This window comes from Solea solea, chromosome 13 (genome assembly GCF_958295425.1).
Source record: "Solea solea chromosome 13, fSolSol10.1, whole genome shotgun sequence".
Classification (NCBI taxonomy): domain Eukaryota; kingdom Metazoa; phylum Chordata; class Actinopteri; order Pleuronectiformes; family Soleidae; genus Solea; species Solea solea.
Genome location: NC_081146.1, coordinates 21,934,757 through 21,950,044, shown reverse-complemented (window position 1 = coordinate 21,950,044; position 15,288 = coordinate 21,934,757). Strand labels below are relative to the sequence as shown.

Genomic DNA, 15,288 nt, shown 5'->3' with positions numbered 1-15,288 from the left:
TTAAATGACTTCCTCAGGTTAAGAAGTGAGATGGAATGTCAAAGCTGGGGACCCTGAAGCACCTTCCTGAAGGCAAGAGCTGGTACTCTTCAGTCAGGACATGAGAGGGCTCTGTGGAGATCTGACCAGCTTCAGTGTGTGTTTAGAGCAGCTGTTGAGGAAGCAGGTCTCCAAAGGTTGGCCCACCACCTTAGAACAGATGTTGAGCAGTCTTAATATCCTGGTTCGTCAGTTGGACAGAGAGGCCCCAGATACAGACAGATGGACCTCCATATGGGGGTCACAGCTCCTAGTGTTCCACAACTGCCTTTACTCCCCACATCTTCTGGAGCTCCTCTCTCAGCCCTTCATATTTCTCAAGCTTCTCGAGTTCCTTCTTCTTGATGTTGCTGTCGCTTGGGATCGCCACATCCATCACCACTGCCCTACTTTGACTGCTTATCGACAAATCACGATGTGATCTGGTTGATTAGCCAATACCGGTTTGTCTGTCTGGATCTGAAAGTATCTTAGCCCAGTTGTTCTCAATCACCTTTGCAGGCATCTTCCATCTTGCTCGTGGGACCTCCAGTCCACACACGGTACCATGTACACCTTTCCCAGCCAGCATCTTAACCCTTCTGTGCTGTGCTGCACTGTCTCAGGGACATCTTTCCATACTCTACACAAGGGTTTCTCAATCCTGGTCCTGGTGACCCACTGCAGAGCATATTTTAGATGTTTCCCTGCTCCAACACACCTTCAAAGGGTCAGCCCATCTACAAGCACTGCAGAAGCCCGATAACGCAACACATTTATTTGAATCAGTTGAGCTGGAGCAGGGAAACATCTAAATCATGCAGGACACTGGGTCCCCAGGACCAGGATTGAGAAACCCTGCCTGGTGAAATAGACCCCAGCTTCTATTGATCTAGTACACTCATGCTCATTCATTGTTTTGAACTCCAGTGGTTGTTTTCAATGGTAAAAGCCACTGTGGTTCATATTGTACACATATCGCCTGCAATTATTGATTTTTATTGGATCTTTTTTTGCCATCCAATGTGAAAGATTTTATTGTTCTTTGAGCAGTGACGATGAAGATTTGTCTATCTGGGAGATTTGTGCGCCCCGCTGCTTTTATCCTCCACATGAACTGAGCAGTGGTGGAGCCACAGGCAGCCAAGCGCTGAGTAATACGGGAGTTCCAGAGAGAAACCCTGTCGTCTCTCATCCCACACATTCACACACCACAAGCCTTTGTGGGGCCTCCGCACGCTGACGTCAGTCGGCTCATGGTTAGAGCAAGTGGGAAAGATGTCACACTGCTAAAAATGGATGACGACTGCACATGCGAGTGCGCCAAATACCATCGCCACACTAACAAGGAGCATAAAAAAGACTGGCCACACTTTATTTGAAGTGCTGCTCCAAGTGCAGCGTAGGTGGATTATGTGGTCATAGTCCCTCTCCGTTAGGATTACATCGACAACGGCAGTTTGATATAATGAGTACAGTGTGGAAAATGTGCAGGCTGAACACAACAGGCAGCCGCCAAGACAATGATGATATGAAGACACCGAAAGTCTCTATGTTCTTTGAAATGAATGGTGAGACAAAAACATCAGGACCGCTTCTCACTGTAGAAGTGAATATGATCAGCTTTGGGCAATAATGTGTCACTACTGTAATCTGATTACTTCACCTGGTCACCAACGTTTAAATACAGTGGTGTAAATAGACTCAGCAAAGTCAGCTACAGACTTTACTCACAGTAAGATCATTTGCATCCTCCTCCTCTTCCTCACTTTAGACACTGGTATAGTGAAATTAGATTACGATGGAGCAAGAGATAAGGTGATTTTAATTATTATAATTTCATTTATAATTTTTTTTGTTGTTTGTTTCATTTTCTCCGATTACATACCCTGGTATATACAGTAGAACAGTATTTTGGATTTTCCTCCAAATTCCTCTTTGCTTTTCGAAGCAGGGGAAAAATAGTCGTCTTTGACAAGCGGAAAACCGTCGAAAGCAGAGAAGGTTTGTTTGTCGCTTTCACGTTAGCTGTGCTCGGAACTACCCATGTATGTCCGTGAGCAGAGAACCACTCCAACCACTTCCTGAAGTGGTTTGGCAGATCGGATAGCTGTCCTTGAGTGGTCAGGCGCTCTCTGATAGGAATCTGATGACAGAAAACACATTTTAATGCCAGGTGGACCTTCTCTCACACACACATAGACACACTTCATAGCGACAGAGACAAAGATTTTCTGTAGTCGTGCACATGGTTTGTCTGAACTGTATCTTCCTGGTCCTCTGGTGCTGCTCTGGGTCTCTGCATCTGGTCTTGGTGTCCCGTCCTCCCTTGTTTTTGTCCTCGTTTTAATCTGTGGTAGTTGAAGGGGCCACTTCAATAAAGTTCAGTGGTGTTTGTCGAAACCGAACGCCTTCAATTTGATTTCTATTTTGGCAAACCAGACTGCAAACTGTGCCCTGTTGTGTCACTGCGGCGAGCTCGGTGTCTATAGTAAAAACAAGGACTGAATTATACAATTGATGGAGATCTTACGATGCACACACGCCCTGCCTCCAATTTTGGGGTTAAATCAGCAGCTCTTAAGACAAACATGGAAAAGCAAACAAGCTTTTGGTTTCTGACAACTGGGGTAATGGATGAGACAAAGAAAATGACAGGATGATTGGAACAGCCATGTTCCACTGTCTGTCTGGAGCTGACTCCCTCTCACTGTGGGTGACATGAACTCTCCCTCACCACAGTGCAGTCACTAGGCCCCACTGAGGCCAGACAGTGGGAAAAATGATGGTGTGACACACAGAGTAGCAGGATCATCGCATACCACATGTACCACGAGCCAACATGTCTGAGGCCTAGTCTTCATTCATCAACATTTAGAGAGGGATGTGTGACTACAGCAGTGGTTATTTCAGGTGTCTCCCACAGACACACAGGCTCTCCCTGATGACGGAGATGTGGTTTTACTACTTCATGTCAAACCGCTGACAGTGAAATGCAGACACTGCGCCAGCTTTCGTGTGTAGACCTTCAGAAACTCTAAAGCTGCAGTGTGTAACTTTTATAAACGTAATATTACATTCAAACCATTGTCAAATGACTTCACTCAACCTAGATTAGGCCGATCAGGTCGACACAACTCTCTGTCTGTGTTTCTCTATGTTTAGGGATGTTCAGGAAGTAACTCATTTTATTTAAAGACATAAGAAGGCAACAGCAATATTGTGCTAAAGTGAGAAAACAGTTTTGAGTATGATTGAAAACACAAAAAAATGCCCACAAAAAAGGTTTCTACTGGTCAAGAAACCAGCAGTTTCGATGCTTCTCGCTCCCGCCCACCCCTGCGCTGCTGCTGTATACACTCATGCTCCCTCAGTCAGGTTTGATAGTATTGTCTGTTTTCAGATGAAGGATGTAGCATACCTGGGCCTATATCAGATGGAAGTGTTACATCATTTCTGTTCACGAAGACCAAACAGAGGCAGAATAACAACAAAAGTTGCACACTGCAGCTTTAACCTTCACCACTATTTTCTCAAATCTGTCTTAAATGCACAGTATGTAATTTCAGCTGCTAGGGGTCTCTCAATCAAAACCATAACAGAAGATCTAGCGTGATGATTTGATGTGGAATCATGGGAATTGTTGTCTTCACCAGAACACAAGGAAACTGAGCGTGTCTACATGACAGTAAGTGAGAAACACATACTCAACCCTCTGCAGAAAGAAATAGGGGGTCTATATATATTATATATACTGTATATCTGGTCATAACCTGAGGTCCTCAGTCACATTCAGACCTCAGTTTACAAACATTTACTGTGTTTAGAAGGTCAGTCATCCACTCCCTGGAACGACCCACCACAGGAGCCATGTGTAATGAGGTGTAAAATAAAAAGGACCCAAACCCAGTTGTAAAAGTGAACAAACAGAGTCTTAAATTAGCAAAAAGCAAAACACAAACCAAATACATTGTACAGTATGAACACACTAAACACATGAAAAGCAGCACAACAGAGCAGACCGAAATGTGAAGTGAAATGACAGAGACGCTGGGAATCACTGAGACTAAATACACAGGGATAATCAGACACAGGTGAGAACAAATAGGACACAGGTGAAGCACATTAGGGCGGGGCAGACAATCAGCAGGGGAGATAGGAGAAAGCACAAAATAAAACAGGTAACCAGAACCTGAACCTGAACTAAAAACCAATGGTAAAGACAAAAGAAAAGTCAAAACAGAATATATGGCCTTAGAAATACCTTAGAAAACTTCCTTTTATTGTGTTGTCAAATTCCACATTACTTTAAGTAACTTTTGTTTGCCTTTTATTCTTTGTTTGAGTCCTGTAAGGTCCTGTTTTGAAAGGTGCCGTATAGATAAAGTTTAATATTATAACTACATGATTATTATTCAAAGGAGGAAAAGGGGGAAGGAGAGTTTTTCTCAGGGTGGTCTCTCAGAAAAAAAACCTTGATATTTTACTTTTCAGCAAACTGAGGAAACATTTTTGTAGATGATAAAATCTTCTTTGAGTTTATGAAGCAAAGAGAATTGATGGATAGGTTTTAGGCTGCTCTCTCCGGTCTACTCTCCAGAGCAGAAGGTGACAACAGTGCACGTAGTGATTGCCAACCATTGTTAAAAACCAAGAAGACAGCAGCAAGTTCGGGATCAGAAGGTGCTGCGATACATCAAAGATGACAACTGATATCAGCTTGCTATAAATCAGCATCAGCTTCAGAAAAAGCCAATTGTGCACTTATTTTCAAACTTCAAAACACAAGCACTCAACCACCACTTTATTATTTTATTTATTTCCAACTGTCTTTTAACATATGACATTGTTTACAGTGGTTTTCAGATCCTCAGACGCACGAGAGTGAAGGGACAGCACCCTTCACATAATGTGTTACATAAAAATTTTAACTGTGAGACTATAAATGAAATCAGAACAATTGTTTTCTGAACAACACACCCACACACACACTGCAGGCCTTTGTGCATGTGGAAGCAAAACGCAAACAAATAATTAACGATCAGTCTGACACATAATAACATACTGGAATTTCCCATTCCAACAAAAGTCAAATGCTGACACTACACACACTAGACAATATAGTCTGTAAGTGCAGGTTATAACATGAAAAATAAGAATGCAGCTTTGCACGTGAACAAGTCAGAGATTTAGGAGTGCCATGTGACCACAACATGACTAATTAAACCAGCGTTATTATTCTAAGCAACAAGAGGAAAGTGTGGAGATCAAAAGTCCGACCATATCTGCGCACTGGTGTGAAGGAGACAGCTCAGTGTACGTAGCTGCTGTGGGTCAGACTGACTGTTTTTATGCCGCTTTTACACCGGACACAATGCGAATTTGTCGCACGACAACTTTACATACAAGTCCAATGCACACATTTGCGTTTGTGGCTCCAGTTTAATTTTTTTTAAAGGGGCCTAGCCCAAAGTTCGGCCAGACGGTTCATAAAGGAGGGGGAAATGTATAATTTTTGGCACCGCCATTTTGTGTGGTCACGCTAAAGGATTGCTGGAGGTGGTTCTCAGCCATCAGAGCGCCGGAGGTAAACGGTGAAACTCGCGAAGTTGTGTCCGGCGACGGCGAGTTCTTCTCTGCAGAGGTTTCCACGACAGAGAGAGTAAAATTGTACAAAATGAACAAAGCGAAGCGAAAAAAATCTTGTCCGGGGGTGAACACAGTATTACAGAAGTCACCAATTCAGTCAGGTCTGATAGTTTTGCCTGACAGATGAAAGAGGCAGATTACAAACAACGTTTCATTGTCTCAAAGACCGAAGAGAGGCAGAACAATAGAAATCACAAAAATGTACGCACTACAGCTTTAACCTTCACTATTATTTTCTAAAGTCTGTCTAAAATGCACAGTATGTCATTTCTGCAGTCTCTCAGTTAGCCACTGAACTCCACATGACTCTCTGTGTTTCTCAGTATGGCAGTGTTTAATTCTTGCGTCGTCCAGTTACCACTGAGGTAAGCTGACAATCTGGCAATGTACTGTATCTCAGGAAACCGGGGGTATCTGCAGTGCAGCCAGGTGCAAGTGAGTGAACAGACTGAAACCAGGTGTGGATGATCAGGAGACGCTGGCGTCACAGCTGAGTCACGACAGTGAGGTGTTTGAGTCCTCGTCCACGTGGAAACAGAACTTCCCATATACGATATTCTCTGATATTCTTTACAGGTATGACATTGTTTAAAGAAATGTCACAAAAGAGAGTCTGCCCCTCAAAATGACTATAAAACCTGCAGCATATACACCACTTCAGTCTCACTAATTCTGCATTTGAAAGCAGAGTTCCCCACAAATTGTAAGAGCCGCTTCACCCATGACGTCCACTTTTATTGATTTGCAGCACGCTCTGCATCTGGACAAGTGATTGTCCTTGGGATGTCGGTCAAAGTCACGGAATCTCACGTCAACGGCGGAGAGAGACAGTGGACAGTGTCCACAATATTATAATATTACCTAAATATCAACTTCTTTCTTGGACATAATGCAAGCTCTTTCCATGACCCATGACAATTCAACTTGATTTTTTCCCCCAAATTCACAAACCCTCAAGGATTTCAAGGACTCGTGGGAACCCAGTGAAAGTCAAATACGAGACACGATCAACTCTGATCTGTAATGACTCAGAAAAACAGAAAAACGAGCTCCAGCATCAGTCTGCTGTTGTTTCCTTTCAGCGTGTAAAGAACATTGTGGCCTTTAGGGGCCACTATAGCATTACAGACCTCTAATCAAGTATTTTCCCTTGCCTCTAAAATCAACCCAATATCATGATGAGTAGAAGTAGAAAATAAATGTTGTTTGTAGATTTCTTTCCCCACACAGGCTCATGTCAGACTGGTGACACGCGGCCACTGTTTACAGCAGCTGGTCATAAGGAGTCAGTTTCTTGCAGATGATGTGGATCAACAGCGAAGCATGGGGCTGGGCAATCTACGGACAGAGGAGCCAGTGTCTCATGGCAGTAAGAAAGTTAGAATAATATATATGTTGGACGAGCGCCACTCTTTAAGATGGAGTCCACTCAGCGCTGTTGTATAAACTTCTGACGACTTACAGTATCTCTGTGATGTCAAAGGCCCTCGAAAAAGTCTAAATTGAATCACTGTAATAGACGAGAGGGGAGATTGGGAACAATAAGCTACACGAAATTAGATTTCCTCCAGTGATCAGGTTCCACGCTTTTACATTCAAACAGCATCCATTTGTGACTTGGAAAAAACGGAGGAGGGGGGAAAAAATGCTTGTGGTACTTAGTGATTTGATCATACTTTGAAATGTTAATAGGACAAAATTTGAATGTGATCCCTCTTCAAAATAAGCAGGGCTGGGGAGGGGCATATTGTGATTGGAGGGGTTAGTGTTTATCCTGCGTTGCGGCTCCGCTCTCTGCTTTAGAGAGGTTTTCTCTGGCAACCGTGATCCAAGCCAGCTCAAATAAAGGGCCACAAGGTTCAAGAAACGAAGTGAGTTTCTGTCACCCTGAGTACTTCAGCAGCCAAGCCCCCAAAACAGTGTAGGAAAACATGGCAGCCCCCGCAGGGCTCTGAGTCAACAGGCCTCCTTCCTCTGCTGGACGCCAGGAGCTGCTTTTCCAATCACAGGAAAAACTATCGGCAATCGGTGCAGCAAACTGCTGCTTTCACAACATCACAAACATCACAGGGACATTTCATCTTCATCAAACCAATTACTTTTATACTTTTTGATTTCACAGCTTTTACTTCTTTTATTCATTTTTTCCCCCTTTTATTTCCCTCTTATTTCATGTCATTGTCTTCTTGGTTTTATTTATTTTTGGCCACACCTGTTAAGTATTGAATTCAGGTCTTCAGGCCATAACACTTCAGCATACCAAGATATGGACAATGCTATGCTTCCAACTCTGTGGCAACAGTTTGAGGAATGTCCTTTTCTATTCCAACATGATTGTGCCTCAGTGCACAAACCAAGGGCTATAAACACTTCAGAATCTCGAGGAAAGTCTTCCAAGAAGAGTGGAAGCTGTTAAAGCTGCAAAAGGGGGAACAACTCCATATTAAAGTATTGTATATGTATTTGATTATGTCATTACACTTCCTGTTGGTGTAATGGTCAGGTGTCCGTATACTTCTGTCCATATCGTGTATGGCGTTCTTGAGCGCTGTGGCTTTAGGATTCTACAGCGTTATTGTAAAAGTCAGCAAGAAACTCGAGCAGCTCAAACCAAACACAGCTCGACTTGCAAGAACTTCGAGTTTTGTACTTTACATAAACAATTTTAAATGCGTAGCTGGTTCGAGATATGCACCAAATTCTGAGAGTCCACAAAAGTCGTTTTTCCCAGTCAAAAGTCAGCGCATGTGAGGAGTGGCGAACTGTTGTTCTTGACATTCGTGTCTAACCCCAAACAAAATGGAGAAATTAACTGAATTACTAAAGCATCTGAGACATTGCCCTTGAATGCATGACGACTGGATAATTGCTGAATCGCTGAATTAGGTTTCCTCTTTGTACATTGTTGAGAATATGAGCAGCTTACTGTTTACATGCTGACTTTTATACACATATCTTTTTTTATGATTCCATACTGTCCTCAGAAATGCCCAGTATCAGTGAAGACATGTGCTTAATACACTAACTGGAACCCAACCAAACACACTTAAGAACATGTGTTATCATGTATTGTCTGTCAAAAGCTGTATCTGCATGTGTGTGATGTGAAAATGAAAGAAAAAAAATACATATATATAAAATAAACATAAGCAAATATCATCATATAGCAGAAAAGATCCTAGATCCCTACTCTCATTCCAAAAAATGTCAGTGTTGCATTTTGGGAATTGTGGCCTTGTTAACGTTGTGTTAATGGCCACAAAGTCTTCTGGCAACAGGAAAAGGCAAACAATTACATTGGTTTTGATGAGATAAGCTAAAACAGCTTTCATGATTTCTAGTTGGCAGGTTGCCATGGTGATGGCAAGAGGAAGGGGGTCGAGTGGGTGTAATTTTAGAAGAGGGGCGTTCGTCTGGAGCTGAGCCAGTGCAGAGACTCCTGATGGGGTTTGTGTGTCGCCCCTGGGCTTAAGCAGCTTGAATGTTTTCATGTCTTCATATTAAAGTTGTGCATTTGATGCTTTTTGGAAAGCAACAGAACCCTGAAAAACAAGAAGAGCTCTCTCTTTGAACATCAGGGTGGTCCAGCGGTCTGATTATTCTCACTGCTGACTGGCTGCTTTCAGCTGCCATCTGATTATAGTGATTCCTCAAGAGCCTGTCACTGCAGCTTTTAGCCAGACATGACAGAAAGGTGAGAGTTACATCGAAGACAAGAAGTGAGAACATTCCCACAGCCACAGTAATGCACATAAAGTGCATTCGGCGTTCTGAGTGGCCATGAATTGATTATTCTGCTCGTTCTGGTCAACGGCTGAGTGAAATATCAAAAAGAGGTTGTCATGATACCAAAACACAAACAATACCACATGCTTGTTCTCACTAACTGCCTTGTCAAAGACATGTGAAAGTACATGTTTAGGTAAAAATACTTTCAAGGCTCCAAACATTAAGTAGAATTTGGTGCCAAAGGTGAGGAGGGGTGAAGGAGAGCGATGCTCAGTCTTCTGTGTGTACCTTGACAATCTACGCCTGTAGCAGCATAGAAAAGAGGTGTCGTAAAGTCATGTTACCATCGAGTGGAACAGTTTAGATTTGGTACATATTTTTTTGTATTTCCATTAGGAATGGTACCAAAATAACCGGCCCCAACCATTTTTGTTGAGACAAACAGTCACAAACTGAGCGGTGGGAAAAAAAAGAGCTGCTGGATGTCCTCCAATGTGTTGTTGTCTGTTGTGTTGCATCGAATGAGATTGTTCGTTAATGTTGCACCAGTGTATCACACCTCGCCTACCAAGTAAAGGTAGGTACCGTTCTCAGGTAGGTACCGTTCTCCCACTCCAAAGTGTATCGTACCATAATGTAATCATGGCAAACGGCTCAATCCCATTTCATCCCAACAATCAGTTTTGTGCGTTCACATGTAGGTGTATGGAGCTCCGGATGTCACATGACGTTGGCTCATAGTGCCATGTTTGCTGGCAACGCTCCCGAAAAATGGTTACCAAACGGTACCAGTGCAGGTTTCAAGTTTAAGAGTTCAGTGCGCACTTTAAATCCACCCGAGATCGAGCAAGATATCACAGAATCTGGCAGACTGTATAGATCAGATCCTCACAGTACACCTGGGGGCTTCTCACAAGTATAGAAAAAGTTAGCGTGGACATCATTCCAGACCTAAGCAGCATAAAATAAAGGTTTTATTGAGGTCATATTGGGTCTCAAAATACAGGATTATTCAGACATTTTCAAAAATGTATATAACATGTGGTGAGTCTGAAAAATCACAAATTTAAAAACATTAAAATTAAGAATAGGCGGGTCAACACACAGAAGTATGTCCATTATGTCAAGCTACACAAATATTAGGTCATTCTTCAGTTATGTGCTACCCCTGAAAAATCTCCAGGACCACAGTCTTTAGTGTTTGGGAATCAAGAGTAAAAGCCCTAATCTGGAACGGATCCCTCCTGGAAGTACGTCTCCACCACTGATCTTAGATCCGGCTTGTCCTCCAAGGCGTCATTCAACATCTTATTGCTGCTCTTGTTGAGTTCTTTTAACTCCCTCAGTTTGATGTCCTTTTCTTCAAAGGTCTCAGTGTTGGTGTTGTTTGCCGCGCGGATCTGTTTCATCAGCCTGATGCACTGTCGTTTCGCTCTGTCAGTTTTCTCTTGGAGAGAAAAGAGTTCTTTGTTCAGTTTCACGATAACTAATTCTCTCTCCTTTATCTTCTCTTTCTCCAGCAGCTCTTCCTGGAGCAGACTCTCCAACACATTATTCATATTCTTTATGTCTTGTTGAAGTCTTTGGATCTCTCTTTTCTTGGACTTGAGTGTTTCTTCACTTCCCCTGAGCTGCTCCGCTAAATTCATTTTCTCCTGGTATTCAGGAAACGATTCTTTTACTTTGTTGAGAGATTTGCGAAATACTGAGTTGCTGTCGCTGAACAACGTGATGGTGTTCCCCAGAGCTTTATTTTCCAGCTCTAACTTGCACACCGTAGCATCGAGATGGTCTCCCTTTTGCCTGAGCTCCTGTTTTACTTGCGTGACCTTTACAAGATGGTAAGCATGCCACTTATCCTCCTCCCCCTCTGGAGCATCTATTGAAAATGACAAGATCTCACAACGTTTCTTTGTCACATCAATCTTGGACAGTTTCTCATTTAGTTCAGCCCTGAGTCTCTGTCTCTCCTGCTCAATGATCTTGAGCCTTTGGATTTGCATCTCTCTGTAGATCCTGAGCTCCTCCTCCCGCTCCTTTATGTCTCTCTGCAGCTCCAGCTTCCTCTTCTCCAAGGACAGCACAGCATCAGCCTTGTTGTACAGCTGATTTCTAATGCGCTTAACCTTTAACTTTATGATGTTATGCTCCACCATGCTTTCCTGCTTCTTGATTTGGAGTTTCTTTACCTCCATGTCACTTTTATTATCAATTAGCATGAGCTCTTCTACCTTCTCTGAGAGATGCACCTTTTGAGGTTTTGCAATTTCCAGTTCTTTCCTTAAAAAGTGAATATCATCTTCAGACTGCTTGAGTGCGATGCTTAGCATATGCGCCGTCTTCTTCTTCTCCTCAACCATTTTGTTCAACTCATCAATCTTGATGGCGATTTCTTGTTTTTCTTCCAAGCGAACGTCACCATGCAGCCGAGCAAGTTTCTTCCTCAGGTAGACGATGCTCGACTCCAGCTCATTAACGGTCATCTGGTGTCTTAGCTGGTCGTGCTGCAGTTTTCTGAGTTCGCTCTTCAGACAGGAAATAATGTATCTGCTCTTTGAAACATTGGCGATACAATCCTTCTCATTGTCCTTTAGGGACTGCAAAAACTCTTTGCAAATGGAGAGCTGTTCAATGTAAGAACGCAGCTTGTCATTCAGTTCCTTGATCTCCTGCTCCTCATCTCTAAGAAACTGTTCCATCTGGTCAGCCTTCTCCTCCTCGCTCAGTGAAGACTGAGTAACAGCTTGAAGCTTTTCTTCAAGCGCAGAATTGTGAGCCTTGGCCTCATTGATTTTATTGTTGTTATCCTGGATGTTTTCTTGCATTTTGGATATGTTGGACATCGCAGTCTTCACATTGTTCTTTGCTTTGTTGAGTGTGCCCTTCCAACAATCCAGCTCATGCTGCACCGCGCTGCAGTTATCCTCCACACTTTCCAATTCCTGACGCACTTTTAGAACCAGCTGTTGGGCAAGGGCTATCTTCTTCTCAGTGTCCTTGTTGGTCTTCCTCTGAGTTTCCAGGAAGTGCTTCCTTACTAAAATAGCAGTGTTCAAGTTCCTGATCTTCTGTTTGGCCTGTTCAATTTGCCGTGCACACTGCTGCATTTCTGCATCACGTCTCTGCATCTGCATGACTGTGTTTTCCCACCGTTTAAGAAGGTGCTGAGTCTCCTGGTGGGCCTGCCACAAAATCACTGCAGCCTTATCCAAAGCAAGCTGTGCACTTAAAGTCTCGGCATACTCCTTGTCATGTGCTTTGCGCTTTTCATTGGCTTCCAGGTTCTTCTTTTCTATAGCCAGCGAGAGTGCCTTGATCTTTTGCTCATCTTGCTGGGAATACTTGATAATGGCCATTGTTTCCTCATCATTGAGTGCCGACTCCTTCAAAAAGGCATCCATGGCCTGCTGATCCCAATTCATCTGCTCCTTGAACTCCTGTAGCTTCTGTTTGGTCTTGGAGATGCTATTCTCTAACACGTTTCTCCTGTCTGCAAAAAACTGAAGCTCTTTCTCCATCTTAGCACTGTCCTGTGTCATGCGCCCTGTCTCGTTCTCTGCGAGGGATGTGAGGTGTTGAAGAAACTCACTTTCTCTTTCCTTAAACTTACACAGAGCCTCAATGTTGTCCAGCTCTTGCTTGCCATTTTGGAGGAATTCACCGATGAACTGCTTTTGATCCTTGTTGCTCTCTAGTTTGTTTTTCAATTGCGCAAATTTTGCCTCTTTCATACGAATCTCGTCAAGCAAAGCCTTGTTTTCAGCATTGGGCTCGGGTATAGCAAAGCTCTCATCCCAGCCTATATTTGCTAAAACTGAGTCAAGAATGCTCGACATGTTGTTGCACAGCTTGACAAAGGCTCAACAGACAAATAACTCTTTACTATAAAACAACGTCCGGTTCTCTCTCATTTAGTTTTGTTTTATGCCCTTTATGCTACAATATACTAGACACTTGGATGATGTCATGCCTTTGATGGCTCTGATTCACTGAATTCTTGATCTTCAGGTTGTCATGGTAACTTTCTGAAAACCAGAACTTAGAATTTAGTGGGTCAAGAAGGGCAAGAATGAAAGGTATGGTTGAGTCTGAGTCATGGTAGAATGAGAACGTCAGCTTCGAAGTTGCAATTAACTGATTTCTTCAAAGGAAGCAAATAATAAAAATATCAATATTGACATGTTTTTTTTTGTATTGTCCAGCCCTACTTGGTTGTAACAGATTATACAGTTACTGTTGCCTTTCTGGCCATTCTCCTCTGACCTCTGGCATCAACGAAACGTTTTTGCCCAGAGAGCAACAATTCTCTGTAAATGTAAGAGATGGTGGTGCCTGAAAATCACAGTAGATCAGCAGGTTCTAAAATACTCAGACCAGACCAGACCAGACCAATGACCTTGCCACGTTCAAAGTCATTTAAATCCCCTATTTTTCCTTGTTCCGGTGCTTGGTCGTAACATGGTGGCTGATTAGATATTTGCTTCCACATGCAGATGAACAGGTGTACCTAATTATGCGGCAGGTGAGCGTAAATTTATTATATTTTGTTTTTCAAAACAAGACTAATTGCTAGACTACGAATGGATGACTGACTCCAGTGGCGAGCAGTGATGTGGCTCTGCACATGAAAGTTGTCCCCCATCTTTGGGACAAAACCCCCACAAATCATTAATCAAAATGTGAGGTTTAGACCACGACTGGTCACCATGGCTCTTCTCAGTGTTTTGAGAAAGCTCCGCAAAGGAGTGGAGTCTTTGCCAATAAGAACCAATCAAGAAGCAAACTTTGAATGGCATTGAAGGAAATTAGAAAGATTGAGGGTTTTGATCCTGGGCCTGGGCAAAATCTGGGCAAAATCTAGGCAAAATGATCTTCATTTGAAGATAAAATATACTTAATCTGAAATTGCAAAAAAATCCCCACAGAAAACTACGGAAGAGCAGATGGAAGGAAATAAAATTCCGTTGCCCCAGCGACCTGTATACCGGCCTCCAATCAGCGGGCATAATTAAAAATGAGATCAATGCACAATGGTAAGACACATTCAAGGTACAGCGTTTGCCTCTTCTTGGCCCAAAAAAGCATGTCCACTGATCCACTACTGACATCAAGGTTTGTATTCTCTTACCTATCAGTCATCGTCATCTATCCAGAAGAATTAATCCAGGATCCTGTGGTTATCCCTCCAGCCTGTCATCCTCTCTTAGGGGGTGTGGTCATACGAGCAATCTGCAATCTGTCAACACCTCCGCTCCCTCGGCCGGGAATTCCTTCTGTACCCTGGCTACTCTGGAGCAGCTCCACGTGGAAAGTACTGTGCAGTGGAAATTGGCAGCCAAAAAAAAAAAAAAAAAACCTGAGTCTTTGCAGTCTGCAACTTGTCCAGATTAGCATTCCTTCCCCCTGACACACAGCATCGTCGTTTGACCAACAGGGGGATGCACTTCAGAGCCCAGAGAGGGAAACACATGAGCTACTGCTGAAAAAGACGACGATTCCGCGGTGATACTTAGAAAGAAAAGTTGACCGTGGCCAGTGAGCACCATTTTGTTTAAACTAATAACATTCCTATGCTGAGCAGTAAGACATTTCAGAGCTAAAATCGAGAAGAACATAATCAAAGTTCTTTCAAGAAAAAACAAAAACATTCTTTAGATGTGTGAGCGTTGGCTCAGTCACCTGATCTCACAGATGGTCGCACAAACCATAAGGAACACGTTTCACTTTTTTACATCCATCCAACCCATGGAGTGTGAAAAAGGAACATAGTCAAACCTCCAGTAGAATCCTGGAGATTCGCAATTCGACTGGCGCCAAGACACTTTTTAACGACAGGAAGTTTTCGATACCAGCCGTCAATCACACTGGTCTCCACTCATATGTGGCATGAAG

General features: G+C 43.0%; 1 protein-coding gene across 1 annotated transcript; it reads right to left on the bottom strand.

Annotated features, from left to right (window-relative positions):
* Window positions 1–10,352: 10,352 nt before the first annotated feature.
* On the bottom strand, window positions 10,353–13,255 carry LOC131471599 (coiled-coil domain-containing protein 39-like). Its single transcript, XM_058648228.1, has one exon. The coding sequence runs from the start codon at window positions 13,230–13,232 to the stop codon at window positions 10,620–10,622; it is 2,613 nt and encodes an 870-aa protein (XP_058504211.1). The 5' UTR covers window positions 13,233–13,255; the 3' UTR covers window positions 10,353–10,619.
* Between the last annotated feature and the right edge of the window lie 2,033 nt (window positions 13,256–15,288).

Coding starts and splice junctions, on each gene's coding strand:
- LOC131471599 (XM_058648228.1), bottom strand. CDS start 13,232: ATGTCGAGCATTCTTGACTCAGTTTTAGCAAATATAGGCTGGGATGAG.